The 19,538-nt window shown below is 48.7% G+C and overlaps 1 protein-coding gene across 1 annotated transcript in view; it reads right to left on the reverse strand.

Moving 5' to 3' along the window:
- Positions 1-5,263: 5,263 nt before the first annotated feature.
- The window catches only part of Galnt18 (polypeptide N-acetylgalactosaminyltransferase 18), a 299,626-nt gene continuing 285,351 nt past the window's right edge, over positions 5,264-19,538 (reverse strand). The window contains exons 10-11 of the mRNA XM_051149225.1: positions 18,956-19,120; positions 5,264-5,697 (exon numbers count right to left, since the gene is read on the reverse strand). Of these exons, the coding sequence (XP_051005182.1) occupies positions 5,551-5,697; positions 18,956-19,120 (312 nt within the window). The 3' untranslated portion in view covers positions 5,264-5,550. The remainder of the gene's footprint in view (positions 5,698-18,955; positions 19,121-19,538) is intronic.

The raw sequence follows: 19,538 nt of genomic DNA on the forward strand, positions 1-19,538 counted from the left end.
CCAGCTTGCCTGATCCTCTGAGCCCTGGTACTTATCCCATATTGTCCTCCTAGGTGACAGCAGGCTTCCCAACCTTCATCAGTTACTGGCTAATTCACCTCAGGCATCATGGAACACATCGTCAAGCAAAATTGGATTGGCCACATGTCCTGTACTGAGTCACTGACCTATTGACTCATCCTAGTGACATTCAGCCTATGGGTAGATCCCGCCCTTACATTAGGCTGAAGCAGGTGCGAGGGGATGTAGTCTTGATGTGGATCCCGAGGTACAGGGGTCACATCTTGAACAGAAGCTTTCTTTTTTATTAAAGAGATGTGGATGCAGAAGATAATGATACTTCATGGACCCAAAAACAACAACAAAGCAAATAAACAAACAAACAAAACCCTCCCTGTCACCTAGTTCCCAGGGAGGCCAGGACAATGTGGTTGCCCCTCCTCAAGAATGCAGAACACCCCTGAGAAAAGTGGGTATGAGTGTAGGTAACCTCCTGTGACCCCCTTCTTTGCTTCCTTGTTATGGCTTGAATTGTGTCACCCTAAAATGCATATATTGATGTTCTAGCTTTCAGTATCTCAGAATATGACCTTATTTGGAAATGGGTCTTTATGGTGGCAATGAAATTAACACAAGGTCATACTATAAGGGTGAGCCATCATCAGCTGTGACTGACATCCTTATAAGGAGTGGTTTGGAAGTAGCTATGTGTGACAATGTGAAGACATCTAGGCAGCAGTCTCCATCTACCAGCCAAAGGAAGAGGCTTGCAGGAGGCTGACCTTCATAGCCTCAGAGGGAGCCAGCCCTGCCCACCTCCATTTTGGAATTGACTATGAGACAATGAATTTCTGTCATGAACCACCCGTCTGTGGGACTTTGTTTTAGAAACTCTAGAAAACTAATATATGTCCCCAAGGAAAGCTTCCTGAAAAGGGACAAGGACAAATGATGCTACTGCACCCCTGGAGAGGTGAGTTGGGGCTGCAGATGTCCTGTAACATGCTAACTAGGAGCCCAGCCTGACCACCTGTGGCCCAGCTCTGCCTGATGACCCTACACTGTTTAAGTAGATAAAGACCACAACACACACACACACACACACACACACACACACACACACACACACACACACACACACACCCTTAGGTGCCCCAACACTCATGTGTAGGTCAGAGAACTACTTTTGGGAGTTGTTTTTCTCTTTCCAGCATGCAAGTCCTAGGGATCCGATTTAAGATCTCAAGCCTTGGCAGCAGGCACCTTTGCTTGCTGGGCCACCACCTCACCAGCCCCGGCCCAGGAACTTCTGACACTCATGCTTGGCTTTGAAGCTGGTGTCCAAGCTGGCCACTTAAAATCTCTGTGAGGCTTTAGACGAGGGATGAGTCTGGCTCTGTGCTTGGCAGGAACCTGAGGCCAGAGAGTAGTCTTGAACAGACAGCTGGGGGAGCTGTAGGGATGGGGCTGTTGGCCAATGAGCTTTGGGAGAGGTTATGACATTGTCAGAGCACTGACAGCCAATTGGTGCAGCAGACCACTGTGCCGTCCTCCGGTGGGGAGTGAAGTGCATTCTCCCACGTTCCGTATAACAGATGGGCTCATGTATGGAGCTCTGCAAGGCAGGGGGCTGAGTTGTGGATCTGAGCTGTGAAGAGAGCAGAAGGCTGGCAGTCCAGGAGGTCTTATGGGATATGCTCAGACGGCCCCTTCTAGTATCAGGGAGGATGGGGGAAGCAGGAAACAAAGTTGTTTAATATGCAAAATCATTAAGAAAAATATTGCTTTTGCTCCAGGGCGTCCAGAGGCCCTAAACAGCTGCTAATTAGTTTGCTGCAGTAGCCAGCCCAGGCTGAAGGAGTGGGTGAGGCTGGCTATGGGCTGGGGGTTCTTCATCCTCTTCTCTGTTTCTGCTCTGACCTTTTGCTCTGCCCACACCCACCTGCTGTTCCCACCTCTCACAAAAGAACCCAGACATCCTGCACCAGTTTGTGGTTTCAATACCTAGGTGACCATGCTAGGCTCACTGTTCTCTCTGGGGCATCTAGGCTCAGGGAGAGGGTGAGTCCATATCCCAGGAGGGAGGTGAGCCACTGTACTGTCTTTATTGTCCCCATGCTTAGGGGATGTGAGCTGTTCCTTAGGTTGTTCCTCAGAGTTGTAGGGAGTGGGTGGATGTTGGGCTCCATTTGATAGGAGGGCAAGGAGGTGTGACTTTTGTGGGGATGCTTACAGATGTGAGGGCAGATGCCTCTGGGTGGGTGGTACTGACGAGTGTTTGCTGAGGGTCATAGATACAGATGCTGACAGTTTGGTAAACTCTGGGTGCAGATTGGCATAGATATTGGTCATTGGCATGGGTACTGGTGGCAGGAACTGAGTATCAAAAAACAGCCAGAACTTTCTAGAACTTACTACAGACCCATCGCAGGTCTATTACATGTTTATTTAATTTTCATCACTAAACCAAGAAAGATATAAAGATATTTTACTAGTGCTTGTGTGTGTGTGTGTGTCATTCCTCATTAGCTATCTAGCTTGCTTTTTAAGCCAGGCTCTTTCACTGGGATACAGGGCTTGCCAAGTTGGCCAGGCTGGCTAGCCAAAGAGACCAAGGGATCTGTCTGCTTTTGCCCTCCCTTCCCGCTCCCTCCCCCTCCCCCACCCCCCACAGCCCACCAGCACTGGGATAACAAGGGCACACCACCACAACACTTCATACTTAGATTGTGGGAAATCAAACTTAGATCCTCTTGCTTACGTGGCAAAGCACCTTGCCAACCAAGCCATCTCCCCAGCCCAACTGCCCCTATTTCCTTAAGGAGATACACAGGGAAGTCAGGCATCTGTGATGATCACCCAGCCTGTAAGGGCCAGGATTGGGACTTGAACCCAAAATGTTTGGCTCAAAGTCCCCTCTTTGGCCCTGTCCTGTATACTAGTGCTACGGTGCAGGTAGCACAGGTGAGAGCATGGGTGGGTGCAGATGCATGTGGTTGGCAAGCATGCAGTAGAGCTGCATGAATGGTTGATGTTGAAGGTAATGCCATGGGTGAGCATAGGCGCCAAGGCAGATGTGGCCTAGCCCAGATGGGCTCCGGAAGTGACTCTCAACTTTCATCAGGAATGTGTAGTTACCTACACTGTGGATAGCTTCTAATTGCAGAAGTCTGGAGTAAAGCTCAAAAATTGAAATTCTACTATGTTCCTAGTTGTTACTAACACTAGACTCTGGGCACAGCCAAGATTTAACTGTAATCTTGACTGTCTACTTAATGAGGTTTAGAATCACCACAGAAACATACCTCAAGCTGTGTCTAGGACAGTCTTTCTAGAATGGTGTAAGTGAGACAAGAAGAAGGGTGGTGCCGCCCGAATATGGGCGCCATCATGCCGTGGGCTAGGCGCCAGGACTAAACAGAAGAAAGAGCTCAACACTATTGTCCATCCCTCTGCTTTATTTTTATTTTTGTTGTTGCTTCATTTTGTTTATGTTTGTTTCTGAGATGGCATCTCACTATGTAGCCTTAGCTGGTCTAGGACTCACTATGTAGACCAGGCTGGACCCAACCCATAATAAATCCTTCTGCATCTGCTTCCTGAGTGCTGATATTAAAGGCACACTCACCACACCCAGCTTTATCTCTGCTTCTTGACCGTTGTGTGGCAGAGGGGGGGGGTCATGGGGGGCCTGGAAAGCTGAGTTGCAGCAGCTAGAGATAGGAGCCACTTAGAAGGAGCACGGGGTTGGCTAGCTTAGGAGGGAAGAGAGCCTGGGGAAGAGGATGTGGGAGCCAGAACTTCAGGAGTATCAAAGAGGCAGTGCCCACAGCCACATGGGAGCCTTTGCTTGAGGAAACTGACTTCCATTTTTTGACCTCCTTGGGTGGTGACTGGCAGATGTGACCAGCTTGGCAAATGTCCTCTCACCGATCTGTTAGAGCCCAGGGGACTCTTTGGAGGGCTAAGTGTAAATTTCTAGGAGAGCCTGTGACAGTGGCCTGGGGAAACCATAAGTGTTCTAAGCAAGTCATGTGCTGGGTTGGGTTCTAGGGAGCAAACGATGGTCAAAGCAAAGGACCTCTCACTCCTACCCAGGAGCGGTCAGGACAGCGGGTTTCCTTGTCAAGTTTTCTACAAATTACTGGTCCTAAATAGATCACTGCTTAGATGTGGGGCCTCTGGGAAAGAGGGCCAGGTAAAAGGAGGAAGTGGCGTGAGTAGGCTGCACTGAGCCTTAGAACTGTGGAGTTGGAGATGCTGTTAAGGGAGAGGTCCCTTGAACAGGAGTCCCCAGGTGGAGGCAGGGCTTTTTGGGCTGAGTTGATCAACAGCCCAAACATGGAATGGGACTCTAGAAACAGGCTCCATTCTAGAGCTGATGGTCTCCCCCTCTGAGGCCAGCATGGCTGACATGGAGCCGTGATTAAGTGAGCCATGCCTTACGGATAGCACTGTGCTCCGAGACTCATTAAGATCCTGACCTCAGCACCGTAGCACCTGACCTTATTTGATAATGGAGTCTCTATAGAGTTCATCAAATCTAAATTTTAAATTGCTCCCTCTCCATCAATAGAGAAGCGGTGTCCTAATAAAGACAGGGAAAGTTGGGCACTCAAGACAGGCACATTCAAGGTAGATAGTGTGAAGGGAGAGAGTAGAGAGGCATCTACTTGCCAAGAAACATTTACTTGAGCCTCTAGAAGCTGCGCGAGAGGCACTCCAGCCTTCCTTTTGGACTCCTGGACTCCAGAACAGTGAAGTGCTATTTTTCTGTTAAGCCACCCCAGCATATGGCACTGTGGTACACACAGGGGCCACAGGAAGCCATCTGTATCATAATTCAAGAAGGGACCTAAACAGGCCTCAGCAACTGGACACAGGCAAGCAAGCGTCCTGCATGAGGGGTGGTGGATAGCTTTTGGAGAGGTGACTTGGTGACTTCAGGAGAAGGTGGTGTAGACTAGAGTCTGTCAGTAGATGACGCTCAGGTCTCAAATGACATCTGAGGAGAAAGCTGCCTTGGCATCAGCTCACATGGAGGGAACAAGGAAGGGCCTGCCTTGGGGTGGGAGCCTGAGGGCCCAGTGCCCTACTCTGAGTTGGGCAAGCTGGCACAACAAGCCCCATGGTCTGCAGGGCTTTAAAGTTGTCTTTCTCAAGACTGTGAAGACGAAAGAGCAACTAAAGGCCCACATCCAGCTACCAGACTCCAACTGCAGAGAAGGCAGGCATAGCTCACTCCAGGGCACCAAATGACTGCGAAAACTTTTCTTAATCAATAGTATTTTATTGCCAGTTATAAATATTTTCCATTTGTCCCCTATTTACAATTGTAAAATAGTTCAGGATATTATACCCTCACTCACCTCTCTGCTTCTCTCTATAAACTCCATGAAAATTGAATAGGAAATACAAAGCTCTTTTGTAGGGGGAGGCCACCCACTTGCCTCCCTGTCTCAGACTCCAGACAACCCCATGTGACAGCAGGCGGCATTGCAGCTGATGCTACATAGTAGCAAAGCAGTGGCTGGTGGTGTCTCTGGAGGGTCAGGACACCAGGCTCCTCAGGACGTTGGTAATAGTCCAGTGCTGTCCCGAACACTTCTGCAGCACCAGCTGGAAACCAAACTCCGTGTCGCTGTTTTCTTGCAGCTCCAGGCAGCGCTTGGACTTGCGGTTCTGAATGGAGCCTCCCTATAAGCCAGACAGAAAGAGCCTCAGAGGCCATAGAGGTAACAGGGTGGCTCCAAGGAGCTGCGTGCTTTGAGGGGAACTGCGACAATCTAGATGGCTTGGGAACCAGCATTCTCATGACCTCAGGCTCCCCAGTTGCTGTGTACTGATCTCCTCTTAAAGCAGGGATGCGTGCCTCAGTTTCCCCATAAGACCCTAGTTCTTTGTAGGGGCAGAGATATCCCAGCCTCGACTTCTGTTTACTGTTTGGGGGCTGTGGCACACTGCTTTGCTCCTATGAATAGCTCCTAGTCATGGGGCTGGCCTCTGCTCTGAGAAGCCTCATTTGGGGGACCTTTCCATGATTAACCTGCACCTGAGCATGCCCCACACTAGGGACTTCTTGCTCTGAAGACCTTTCCACAGACCTTGGGAGTTGTTAGTGCTTGGTCTCAAGAAAATTCAAGTCCTTGGATATTGTCTATTTGGCCATTAGGCACCCCAGTCCTGAGCACATATGGGTCTCACATACCACTGATGTTCTGGAAGGTTCTGCAGCTACAAATACTCAGTTTATGCCCAAAAGCCCATGAAAGAAGTGGTGTTCCTAAAACAGCAGTCCAGGTAAGATCCTGCGGGGGATGGGGCCCTCTGAGACTACTGGCTGCAAGCCTGCTGAGTGCCCGGCATGCCTGAGGATCTGTCCTCACCCTAGTTGTGCTCAGCTGGACTTCTTGGATATGAACCGGTCAGAACTGCTTGAGTGATGATGGTCAGAGGAGCAGCATTGAATATCTGCTGGAGAATTGCGTGTTCTCCATCTTGGCACTCTCCAAGTGTTTGTGTGGGAACAGCCATTTCACACTCTCGTCTACTTTCCTCCTGCCTGTGGCTGTCCCAAACCCCGTTTCTATCATGTTTGCCTGGTTTGGGCCCCTGACATCTTTTACCCGAGCAACGTCTTTGGAATCCTAATGAGCGGTGACCACGTTGACAGGCATGCCCAGCCCAGTGTTAAAGGACTCCATGGCTCAGGGCTGCTTATCTCCCCAGCTCACCTCTGAGCCCTCCCCAGTGCCATATCTTTCTTGATCCTGTACCATACCCCAGCTCCTTCCAAGCTTCTGGCCTGTGTGTGTCATCTCTGTGTCTGGGCCTCTTCTCCATAGTCCTGTGGCAGGTTAAACTGCCTCAAAGCCCAGATTCTGCCCGACTCCTACCCAGGATTCCAGACACCCTCAGGGCCCCCAGCTCACATGGTGTTCTTCATCCTGTACCAGTGCCAGCTTGTGGCAGGAAGTGCACTGTGTGAGGGAGAGATAACAAGCTTCTCCAATAAGCAACTCATCCCAAGGTGCTTTCAACTATCCCCATGGCAACCAGCTGCTGACGTCTCCAGAGAACATGAAGACATATTCCTCAGGTCTATCTAGAAAATGACTTGTATCTATTACAGTTGAACATGTGTACCCTGTGAACTAACAATTCCATGCTTCGGCTGACATCAAAATGGGATGTATGTATTAAGAACACATACTTAAAGGCTTTCAGAAACATGATGTAAACGCTCCAAGCTGGGAACAACCCAAACACTCACCAAGCATAGACTAAATAAATAATCCACAGTCTATTTATAAAATGGAATACTATACAGCAAAGAAAACTAGACTAAATCTCACAAGTACAATATGGAACTAAAGAAACCAGGCAGAAGAATAAATGAAATTGTTGGATAAGCTTTCCAATGTAAAACAGATCTTAAAGTCAGGATGGTAGTCACCTATGGGGTAAAGAGTGTAAAGATAGCAGGAGGTAAAGGGGGCATTCTGGGATGTGGTACATGCTGTTTGCTAACCTGGGTGTCAGTTTTACTTTGAATTATTGAGTTGAACAACTATTTTTATATGTTTTTCTATACATGAGTTAATTTTCAATCAGAAAAAAAAAAAATAAGTGGCTGGAGAAATGGCTCTGCAGTTAAGAGCCCTGGCTAATCTGCCAGAGGACCTGGGTGGGTTCCACTCCCAGCACCCACGTGGAAGCTCGAAAATGTCTGTAATTCCAGCTCCAAGGGATCAGACGCCCTCTTCTGGCCTCTGTCAGCACGACACTTGCATGTGGTGCACATGGATATGCTCAGGCAAGACACTTATAAACACAAAATAAAAATAATAAATCGTTACAAGAAACAAATATTAAACAACAACAACAAAAACCCAGCTTCCCCTAGAAAATATAGAGCAGGTAGAGGCTGGGAATAAGAAGTCGGATAGAGTGTGCAGGCTGTGGGTGTGCGAGTGTCCAGGAGGGGCATGGGATTCCTCACTCCTGTCATAGGTGACGGCCCAGCAGATCACACAGTCCACGTTAGAAGCATCCTCACGAACAGCATGGGGTCCCTCCCCCTGCACTCTACCCTGTGCTCAGGCTCTCTCCTGAGGAGAACTCTCTCACTATCTCAACAACAAAGAAACTACAGAAGCCAGGAGGCAGAGGGGCCACTGGGTCTCCCTTCACCCCAGGTGCAGGCTCTGAGGCCGGAGCAAGGTTGGCCTCCAGAATCCCCATGTTACAGGCCACTTTGCAGGCCAGCTTTCTCTGTTACTTGCAGACTGAGTGGTCTCTGTACTCAGCTGTAGGCCTTTCCACCCTGCCTGGTACCTCCCCAGCAAGAGTGTTTCCCTACAGCCACTTTCTCATAGCGTCCTCTTCCCACAGACTAAACCCCTGCTCAGAGCATCTACAGAGGTACATACCACTTCTCCCCAGGTTTCATCCTGGGTCTGCTCTCTTCCATTTTTTCCTTTCCAGGACCCTACTTACATGATTTTCTAGGGTCTGCTCTCTTCCACTTTTTCCCTTCCAGGACCCCATTTCCATGATTTTCTATAGTCTACATTCCTAGCGCCTTGTGCAACAGCCTTGCTCTTTGAATAGGCTCCAGTTGGCTTCTATTGATCAGAATGAGGTTGAGGCTGCCTCACACTGGACAATAGGCTTCTTCAACATGTTCCAGAATCGTCATTTTTGTGGTCACACCTGCACCATGCTGGAAGAGCCATAAAGGACACTCAAACTCTCCTCTCACCTTGTCCTTCAAAGGTTGGACTTTGGGGGGTCCAGAAGCATCCAGGAATACTTGCTTCAAGCAAGGCCAGCTCACCATACTGCCAGCCCCAGTTCTCATAGCATGCATGTAAATCTTGTGATGCCCCCCCCCAGACCTGAGCATATCTGTAGCCCCACGCCCAGGCTGAGCCCTATTTTTGGTTCACAGTTCTAAAGTGGTACCATGGCCAGCCTGTCCTCATCTCTTCGCCACCCTCACCAGACAGGCTACCTGTCCTGCTTCTGGAGGTGGGGACAGAGCTCAGGCACAGAGTCAGGACTAGCTCAGGTCTTTAAGTTCACGGTCTGCCTGATTTTTAGGCCTGAGGCAGAGAGGGGCATGTGCTGATCTCAGAGCATCTCAATTCTGCTTGTCAGCTGCAGGGACTTGGGCAAGGCTCCCCCTCCCCGTTTTACTTGTCTCCTTGGTAGGGGCTAGAGAATGGTTCTTTGGAGGTTAAGCAGAAGGGCTGATGGGAGACCTGTTTCTCAGCCGGAACACTGTTCAGAGCACCAGCATGGGGGAGGGCTCATAGAAATGGGGCTGGATCCAGTTCCATCCATTATGCTGTAGATTCTGGCTGCTCAGCATGTCTCTGGGGCCAAAAGCAGGCCCTGGCAACAGCAAGGCTGGCCGCTTCACATCTCCCAGGCCCCTAGAGCTTGGAAAACCTTGTGGAAAACAGACAACTGCAGCCCCTCCTTTTCCGACAGCCACTCCTGCCACTCTGACCTTCCTTAGGCACCTTCCCAAGGCAAGAGAGCAAGGGAGGAGGAGAAGAGACTCCTTCAGAGATGCAAGGCTGACATTTCCCAGGCCCTGCCCTGCCCCAACCCATGTCCTCAGCTCCCCAACAGATAGCCAACGTGTGATCCCGCAGTAGAATCAGCCGGGGTGGCCTTCCAGAAGGGTGTGGAAGAAACAGTTCAGGTCCAAGGGCAGCAATGGGAAGGGTTCCATCTGACTAAGACTATCAGTTCCTTCCTGGGGTGGCTGCGCATGAGGCTAAGAGCTCTCTCGTCAGCAGAAAGAGCTTCTGTAAACAATGGAAACAGCCTTCGGATGCTTCCAGGAACCACGCTTGGGGGATGGGGTACAGCTAGGCCCTCTTTGGTGGTAGAGTTAGCACCAGCTTCGGGCACTGCCTTCTTCCTCAGAACAGCACCTCTCTAGTGGAAAAAAATGCCAGGCATTTTCCTACCATTCACCAGGCTTGCAGAGAAGCCTTGGTTCCTTCTCCTCAGCTTCCTCACACCAGGAAGCAGTCTGGCATTGTTCCTGCCAGCTCTTTAACCTGTGGGTTCTGCACTAGAACTAAAGTTACTTGCTGTTGTATTCTCTGTCCAATCTCATGAGTTTCTTACACACCCCGTCCCAAGAGGCAGAGATAGTAGGAGCCCTCATTTTATAGAACTGGAGGTTCTGAGGGGCTGGGAGAACTATCCCAAGATTCCACATAGACCCCAGGGAATCTTCCCCACTTCCTGTTCTCCACTAGATAAGTAACTGGCAAACCCTGCCACTCACCCACACCTCATGCCTATCTCTGAGGTAGTGGCTAGACTGAAGGTGTCAGCGGAACCCAGTGATGGGATAGAGGAAGATGTCTCAGTGGACCAGAGGAGGTTTGGTCAGTTCCCTTTGAGGGTTCTCTGAAAGGACATGATTCATAATCCTTCCAGCCACTGCCAAATATTTAATGAGCATCTCCCAAGTGCCATGCACATGTCTCTGCTGCTGCAGTGTATTCATGACTAAAAAGGAGACGGTCTTTGTTCTTATGGCGACCGTGCTCTAGAAGGGAGAGCTAGCAGCAAATTCTAAGAAGAGGAGGTGATGAGGCTACAGTCCCAAATCATCCGGCTCGGGAGGAGGCTCAGGCATGCTGGGGAGTGGGGGATGGTTACCAGGAGAAAGAGGCTGTGAGGGAGACCCTCTACTAAAGGTGGGGCCTGAGCAGAAAGGTGGGGGAAGAGAGATGGCTGTCCAGGGGCAAGGCCAGGGACCTGATGAAAAGCTCCAGGAGCGAGGATGGGCTTGGCGTGAGGCTCAGGGAACTCTCAGGGTGCATTTATGCAGAGGCAGAGGAAACGTTGGTAGAAGGGAGAAGATGAGGCCCAAGGAGTGAGGGTAGAGCCACCAAACTCTCTGGCTTCGGTCTGAGAGGCAGAGCTAAGATTTGCTAGGTCTGAGCCACAACACTCAAGCAGGCCGCTCTGGGGGCTGGGCTGAGCTAAGAGTTTCTGCTGGGAGAAAGGATGCTAGGACAAGTGCTAGCTGATTCTTGTCCTAATTAATCCCCAGGGCTCAGCCTGCAGCTCTGGGCCAGTCTCTTGGTTCTGGAGCTAGGGCTGGATGCTGAGATCTGAGCCCTTCTCTTCTGTGGAGAGCCGCACAGCTTGTTGGTTTACTGGCCCAGTCATCAGAATTATTTGTGTAATACTTACAACTACGGGATCTAGAAATACACAATACTTTTAATTAAAGAATTTAAATAAGGGCAATTAAACCTGGCAGGAGAGAAGCCTCAGCACACAGAGGGCTTAATTGGAACGGAAACCAAATTAAATATGGAGGAAGCCATTAAAAAAAAAAAAAGCGGAAGTTGACAAAGAATACTAATAATAATTCCTAAGGCCACTGTCTTGTTCTTCCTGCTGCATCCGTCTGTGAAGGAGTGATTGTAAAGGGCCCAACCAGAAGCAAGGAGTGACTCTTTCTCATGCTTTGGTCACGTGACCTAGGGAGTGACCGTGTGGCTTGGGGAATGGCAGACCCATTCTGGCCTTTTGTCTATCATCTCATTTACCATTTGGGCCACTCAAGACCTTGGGACACGTGCCTCTTTCAGTCCCAGCACTAGTATGGGTCCAGCTTTCAAGGATCAACAGCGTCTGGGACCCTGTTTAGGAAAGGCTTGGCTTGGCCTGCATTGCTGGGCAAGAGCTTCTGGGATGCCTGAGCTGGCCTTCCTTGTAGTAGTGGCACGGCTAAAGCTGAGTGTGTACTATTTCCTAGATCCTGGATTTGCAGACTTACCTGCCTATCTCAGGGCTCCTAGTCCACCTTCCTTGCTAATGAATTTTCCAAAAGGCAAGCAGCCCTGTGGGTCCTGGGCTTTAAGCTCAGTGAGCTGTTAAGTTTCTGGGTTAAGTACTTAACGATTGGTAATCAAATACTTCAAAGCTTGGGCAGGACATTAGGCCTAGTAACAGAAACCCCAAGATTAGGCAGTTTGTAAAGTGGCCTTTGTGTAGTGTGAATATTCAACACTTGCTGTGTCCACTATGCACTTCTGTGTTTTCTTTCTTCAAGGGGGACTCGCCTAAGCCTAAAGGAGATTCCTCCTGGCACTTGCTGACTGGGGCCATTGGCTGAAGATGGGTGTTTGCAATATCAAGTAAGCAGTGATAAGTGCAGATGAGTCCAAATACATAAGGTGGCTGTGACCCTGTCAGGTCACACATGCCTGACTCAGCAGCGAGACCCCAGCCTCAAATTCCCACTCACTGTTTTTTTCTGGACAAAGATAGAGCCATCCTGGTGTGGAAATTTACAGTGCAGACTCTTGGCAGCATTCCTAAGTGTAACTTCTAACAATTACTTAACTTGTTTGTGCCTCAGTTTCCTCATCTTTGAAATGAGGATACTGTTAGAAAATGCCTCATAGCCCCGCCATAGTTTCAAACTATTATTTATAAAAGGTTAACATAGTTCCTGGAATGTTATAAATACTACATAAATATTTGATTCGTTCAAAAATCTCATGCAGTTCTGGGGAGCTGAGCAATCACATCTGCCCCGTCCCTGATCTCTGCAGGAAGAGAAGAAGAGAAATGCTGATTGCTCTAATTTTAAAAATAACTAAGGAAACAGAGTCTAAACAGAGCGTCGTCAGTCCCTCGAAACTGGACGGTCCCGCTCTCACCCTTTCCGGTGATCTGGAAATGAAGAGCTGCTTTATCCCGGAGACGTAATGAAACACCTGATTATAGTCCTTTCGTTACAGTACAAAAGGTTCTCAAGGCTGGACGTGCCAACAGCGCTTGGGGAGGGGAGCTGGGGAAAGTCAAGAGCTCCTCTTCCCCTGAGCGAGGAGTTCTCCGGCAAGGTTAGAAGTGCTTCGGGGAAAGGCGCCTGCAGATAGGTCTTGGTTTTGCCACAGGATATTTGTTTCATATCATGTTATTACCCAGGAGTCAGAAGCAACTGTTCGTTGACAGGTGAGCTGGCCTCTGGCCTCCGTGTTCTCCCAGACAGCTTCCCACACTCACTAAAACTCTCCTTTGCTGGCACCAAAGGACACCTTTGCTCTTCCTGACATGGCTTCCAAGAACGCAGGAAGTCCAGGGCTAGAAGTGGGGCTTCCTCTGTATACCCTGGACTCTCAGCCATGTCAGTACTTCTACCAAAGAGCTGATAGTTGGGGGAAGCTAGCAAACAGTACAAGCCAGAGGCTGAAAAATTCCCCCCTTCAAAACATATTCACACCAATCTGTACTGTGCTCCATGCAATACCTGCTTAATACAAAAGATTAATTCCACTTCATTGTTGCAAGTATGGTTATAGGAAGAAAAACAGACACACACACACACACACACACACGAGCATATATAAAATGTGTATTACATGCTTTTAAGAATAGTAAGCAAGGTCAATGAAAGTTTTGTTTGCCTTTACATACATATCTAGTTCAAGATCTGCTGATCAGGAGGCCTCTAAGATTCATACATTTATCTTAAAGGGACCCTTCATTTGACCAACAACACACTTTATGTCTATGTCGGTTGGATTTTGTCAACTTGATGCAAATCTAGGCATATGTGGGAAGAGATCATCTTATATGCGAACTTGCTACCATCAAACTGGTCTGTAGGCAAGTCTGTGAGGATACTTTCATGACTAATGGTTGATATGGGAAAGGCCAGTTCACTGAGGCTGGTGCTACCAGTAGGCGGGAGGGAGGGGGTCATGGTTTGTAAAGAAAGTGAACTGAACAAGCCAAGCCATGAGGAGCAAGCCAGCAAGCAACATTCCTCTGTGTCAGTTTCTGTCTCTGGGCTCCCACTTGAGTCTCTGCCTTGTCTTCCCTCAGTGATGGGTGGTGCTAGGGACCTATAAACCAAATTAACCCTCCCCCCCACCCCAAGTTGCTTTTTGTGGGTGGTTTATCATAGCAGCAGAGAAGCACACTAGGACAGTGTCCATTCCGTCCCACTCTCTCTGTCCTCTGGTGGAGCTGCCTAAAGTGTGAGACATAGTCCTGTTATCCTTGCTTCTGGGCACTTGAAGAGAGTGGCACAGGGTACAATGATGGGTAAGGGGTCCCACAAAGTGCAAAGAGGACCCTCATTTAGGTTTGGCATATTCTCAGTGTGAGGTATTTTGCTTTGGGCTGGTCCAATGGGACTTGTAAATGCCACAAAAAAGTTAGGTCTTGAGTCTAACTTCAGTAGCTTGTAGAGTTTTAGACTTACAGGGTTTCAGGGCTAGGAATGTGTTAAAAACATCCAGTTCAACTTCTGTGATCCCAAAGCCCAGCTAGTAGGGATAAGGTTATTGTGTAATTCAAATGCTGATTTCTGTATCCCCTCACCCCCATATCTGGTTGCAATCCTTGTCTTGAGACTCTCCTGTCTCAATGTTGTGTAAACACTGTTCCCTAATTGTCCCCTGATATGCCAATAAAGCAGCTTATAGCCAATCGCTGAGCAGGCATAGAATACAGCTCGATTTCCTGCCAGCCAGGGGAGGAGGAGTTAGAGGAGGAAGTGTGGGATTCAGCCATAGCAGAGGTCCTGGGGAGAGGAGGAGAGAGAGCCCAGCAGGGAAAGCCACAAAGTGCAAGTGTCTCTGGCTGTATCCTGGGAGGAAGCCAGATTAGCTTAAAGGGTTAAGAATGGCATTAATACTGCTCAGAATTGTGCTGCGCAGCTTGTTAAAATAATATAATGGAGTCTCAGTTGTTGGGCAATAGTTGGGTTAAGAGAGAAACTGAGAAACATGCACAATTTTATAAATATAACATTTAACCCTGGCCCCTCAGTGATCCACTAACCTCATGGACAACTCTGACCCTGGCTCCTGATTTTCCCCTCTGATCTTTGGCAGAGCTCCACGGCACAAGCCTGCTCCCACCCCCACCCTCACCCCCACCAGAATGAGGAGCTCAGAGCCTCAGGCTATCCTTCTGGTTTTCTGCACACCCATTCTTTTCACTGCCATTCACACACACGTGAGGGCTGTGGAAAACTGCAACTTAAAGGACACACCACAGCGGCCTTCTCAGGGTCTTTGGCAATGTTTTACAGAGGTGACTCTAGCACTGGGTTAACTATTGAAAGCCACAGAAGTGGTCAGGCTCGGGTGGCCTTGGCAGCCTGTTCCTCACTTCACTAATGTCCTAACAACCCAGTGTCAGCTGCTTCCCTCTCCCTTTCCTGGTCCACAGGTCACTGGCCAAACTGTCTCCTTCACTAAATCCTCTAAATCCTAGGCTGAAGAGAACTCTCAGAAGACTAAAAGTTGTACACTTAGTTAATAGACATTTATAATACTAGGGGATAGGCAGTTTTGGGATTTCGTGTGTGTGTGTGTGTGTGTGTGTGTGTGTGTGTGTGTGTGTGTGTGTGTGTGTGTGTGTGTGTGTGTGTTGGGAGTTAGTAAACTCAGAGAAAAACCGAACACCTACCATTTCCCATGTTAAGGATGCTCTGCAGTGTGTGGATGGAAATGATGGGTATTTTGAGAGGAGCCACTTTACCAACTGATCTTCAAATCCAGAGCTATGAGTTATCCCGGGTTACTAATATATCCCATCCCCAACCCTGCCCAGGCATTATCACTAATCCATCACTGTGATGGACAGATATGCCTCTCAAAGTCCCTCCCAATGGCTGTCTCCATGGCTAAAAGATCCCCTCACCTATCCTAGGGATGACAGAATAGCCTCTCCCCCCCCCCAACCTCTATCCTTCTCCTTCACTCAACTGCCATGGGTATCTCCCAGATCTCACAGGGATGCTGCTATGGTTTAGACAGCTGTGGCCTGAGCATGGTCCTACTGCAGTGATGAGGCCTTTTGAGGGGTTGGGCCTATTGGGTGGTCCTTAGGACACTTAGGGCCTTGCCCTCTGGGGAGCCCTTGTGTTAGTTCTCATGAAACATATTGCCAGCAAAGATACCCTGAGCTCCATTTTATTATAAGCGTCTGTCTCTAGCCAGGGTGACGCATCATTCAGGGGGCCTTCAGTACAGCTGAGCGGATTAGAACTGTGACTTCAACAATCCCTCTCTCTGTAGTAGGAAAAGTTGACTTCCACAGCTTAAGAACTTCCCTAGAAGCTGGGTTCAATCCTGTAATCCCAGCACTCAGGGAGGCAGAGGCAGGCAGATCTCAGTGAGTTCGAGGCCAGCCTGGTCTACAAAGTGATTCCAGGACAGCCAGGGCTATCACAGAGAAACCCTAGTCAAAAACCAACAACCAACAACCAACAACACAAAACTTCCCTAGACCCTCCCTTTGCTTTGTGGTGAAGTCTAAACTTGTGTGTGGCTTTGCCAGCCTTCCCTTCACCCCGATCCCCCCTGCCCCCCACCCGCCCCGTCACACTCTGAATTCTACCCACAGCACAGAAGATACATCTTCTGAAAGGATGCTTAGTTTTGTTGTGCCTTTGCCCAGGCAGAGCTTCTGTTTGGTGTGCTTTTCCCCTCCCACATTTAGGAACTGCTTCTACAAGCTTTCAATCATCCATCCCTGAGTTCTGCACACAGAGCCAGTCACCCTGGGCTTCAGGAGCTCTCTGTTTCCGTACTCATCAGCCTGTTTTGTTGTGTGTTTACACACCCATGAGCGCCTCCAGGGCAGAGGCCACGTCTGATTCACATCTGCATCCTCACTGGCAAACCCCTGTGCTCAATAAATGTTTGATGAATGAGTGAAAGAGAGAGTGTTCATCATCAGAAAATTGCTCATCAGAGCCCTGTACATCAGCATTGCCGGGAGATGCTTTCATCAAATGTGGCTTCAGAATGTCAGTGCCTAACAGTGTCTCAGTTCAGCCAGAAGCGCTGGAAATTCAGAAGGGCTTGTAGATGTTACAGGGGTCACAAACTATCTGTTAAACACACACACACACACACACACACACACACACACACACACACACACAAACAAAAAAAACAAAAAAAACAAAAAACAAGGTATGAGATAGAACAGAGATATGCCAATGTTTTCTTTGGGCAGAACCTAAGAGAATCCCACTGAATTATTTTTAAATTAATTCAGTGTGTCTGTGGAGTTTAAATGTGGTCCTCAGGAGAGTAAACAATGCATACTTTCTATGAAACCAGAAAAGAGATTCCAAATACACCCGAGAAATCTCCTTACATCTCACCTTCTGCAGCAGAACATTCTAGATAGATGGGTCACTGCATAATTTGCAAAGATTAAAATGTGTTACAAGGAAGTTAGCCCAAGCACAAGATGACGTATGTGTGTGTGCATGTGAGGTCATCACAAGACAGGGTCTCTCACTGAAGCTGGTGCTCATCCATTCAGCTAGGCTGGCTAGTCTCCCCAGCTTTGGGATTACAAACCTGCACCATCGCACATTTGTTTATTTATGTATTTGCTCATTTACTTATTTATTTTTATGTGGATACCGAGCATCAAACTCAGGTCTTTTTGCTTGGCGATGCAAGCATTTTACTGACTGAGCTAACTCCCAAAGTTAAGCACAAGACATGAATCATTTAAGAGGCTCCGGCTTCTTTTGGCCTTATGAGCAGTAACCCCCTTGTCAATGAGCAGTGGATGGATTCCAGGTCTTCTGATAAATATCTATTATTTTCCATCGAGCAAAAATTACACATCTAGTCATTATTGAATAGTAAATGAGAAGCCGCTCTTCTGCGTTTGCGAGCTGGGACTTTAAAGATATTATTTCTAAACAGTTCCCTTCGGTAGAGGGATCAGAGATGCTTTTGCCAGAGCACCTGGGGAGTTTTAATTAGACATATGCTAAAGCGGCTGAAAGCTTCCGCCCCCGGAGTGCTATACAGCAGCACTGTGGGCTTGGCTGGTCAAGGAGTCCATTCAGGTAGGAGTCCTGTGGGGCCACTGCCGCGCCACGATTAGACAAGGGGAAGTTGGAGTGCTTATAAGTGGCAATGGGCACAGTGTGCATGCTAGCTAGCTCTTTTCCCTACCGGAAGCGTTGCGTGACAACGGTTGGTAAGGCACCATGATGGGAGTTAACGAAAACTCTCGGCCCTTGGTTTTTTGTTTTGTTTTGTTTTGATCTTTTCAGTTGAACCTTACATACTTTGCAGGCCCAGCTGAGCTACTCAGAGCTATGAAAGCACCCGGTACCTGCCTGCGGTGAACTCACTTGGTTCCCTATAAACCACCTTCCCACTTGCTTTCCTGGCTCTCATTCTGTCTCCAACTACCTCCTAAGACTACAACCCCGACTTGAACTTTCCATTTAGCACTGACCTCCACCAATCTCTTAAGACAAGGAAGGCTCTCTTGAAAACCCTGATTCCTATACCAAGACCACAGGTGAAAGACATTGTGTACCCACAGAGTGTGATACATGCCCTCCCCCTGCCTTACAGCACCCTCCACCCCCATGCAGGGGACAGTGATTAGATCAAAATCTTTGTCTTACCCTGCCAGCATCTTTCCCTCATGACAGAAGCAAGTGGCTGGGTGGTTTGAGAGATGAGCTTCTTCCACTTAGTCTCCAGAGTGTTGACTATGCCTCCTGCCCTCCCCTGACTCTGTCCAGGCCCTCGGGTACCCTGGCATTCTCGGAACTTGTGAGCTCCTTTACCTCTTGTAAGCATCAGCCACCCTACCACTAAGAAGGCCAGAGTCCCCATCCACAGGCAGAAACTGACCCTAACAGCAGCCTCCCTGTTGTGGGGGGCTCTTGGCACAGAGGCAAAGACTCCATTCAGAACTGGGGCTTTGAATCCTGGGATGTTATTCCAGAAAGAGACATAGCAGCCAGGGAAAGGTTAAATATTAAACACGGGCCTCCAAATTGATGGAGACCAGGGAAAGGAAACATTCCATGGTCACTCCTGTGGGGACCGCCTTTCACAAATGGTCCAGGCACTGGCCTGAGGAGGAACCTCACGCCCACGGTGACCTCTACCTGAGAGAATTCCCAGTACAGCTTCATTCTCTTGGCCTTGGCATAGCTGCACTCGATGAGCCGCGGCCGGCTGTTGACATCCACCAGACACCGGTTGTCATCGTCATCAACAGTGGGGCTCAGGACACCCACGTGGATCTGCTGGCTGCTTGTGTAGTACACATTCTGGAGGTGAAGAGAAAGGGGGGGGGACGGTCAAAGGTCAACAGCCAAAGACATGGAGGTTAAGTGACTATAGTCCCCAGACAGCTAGCTAAGAGTCTTTGGTGAGGAGAGATCCCAGATTTTTATATCCAGTCACTTTCAGATGTGCACCTAGGACAGTGGGCAGCAAGAAACCCCTTCTACGAGAGGTCCAGGAGAGCATTTAGTTCACAAGTAGAATGGAGACAAAACTTTCAAGGAATGAAACTTGCCCTCACTGCGAGGCACACTCCATTTTCTATTCTATTCTTACATTGAAAAACATTGGCCATAACCTTTTAAATTGATTTTTACCACCCACAGCTTTGAAAGTACCTCTTGAATCCATTATGTGCAGACTCTCTGACTTCCTTCATAAATATTTTGTGCCAGATAGTGC

This window comes from Acomys russatus, chromosome 7 (assembly GCF_903995435.1).
Source record: "Acomys russatus chromosome 7, mAcoRus1.1, whole genome shotgun sequence".
Taxonomy (NCBI): Eukaryota; Metazoa; Chordata; class Mammalia; order Rodentia; family Muridae; genus Acomys; species Acomys russatus.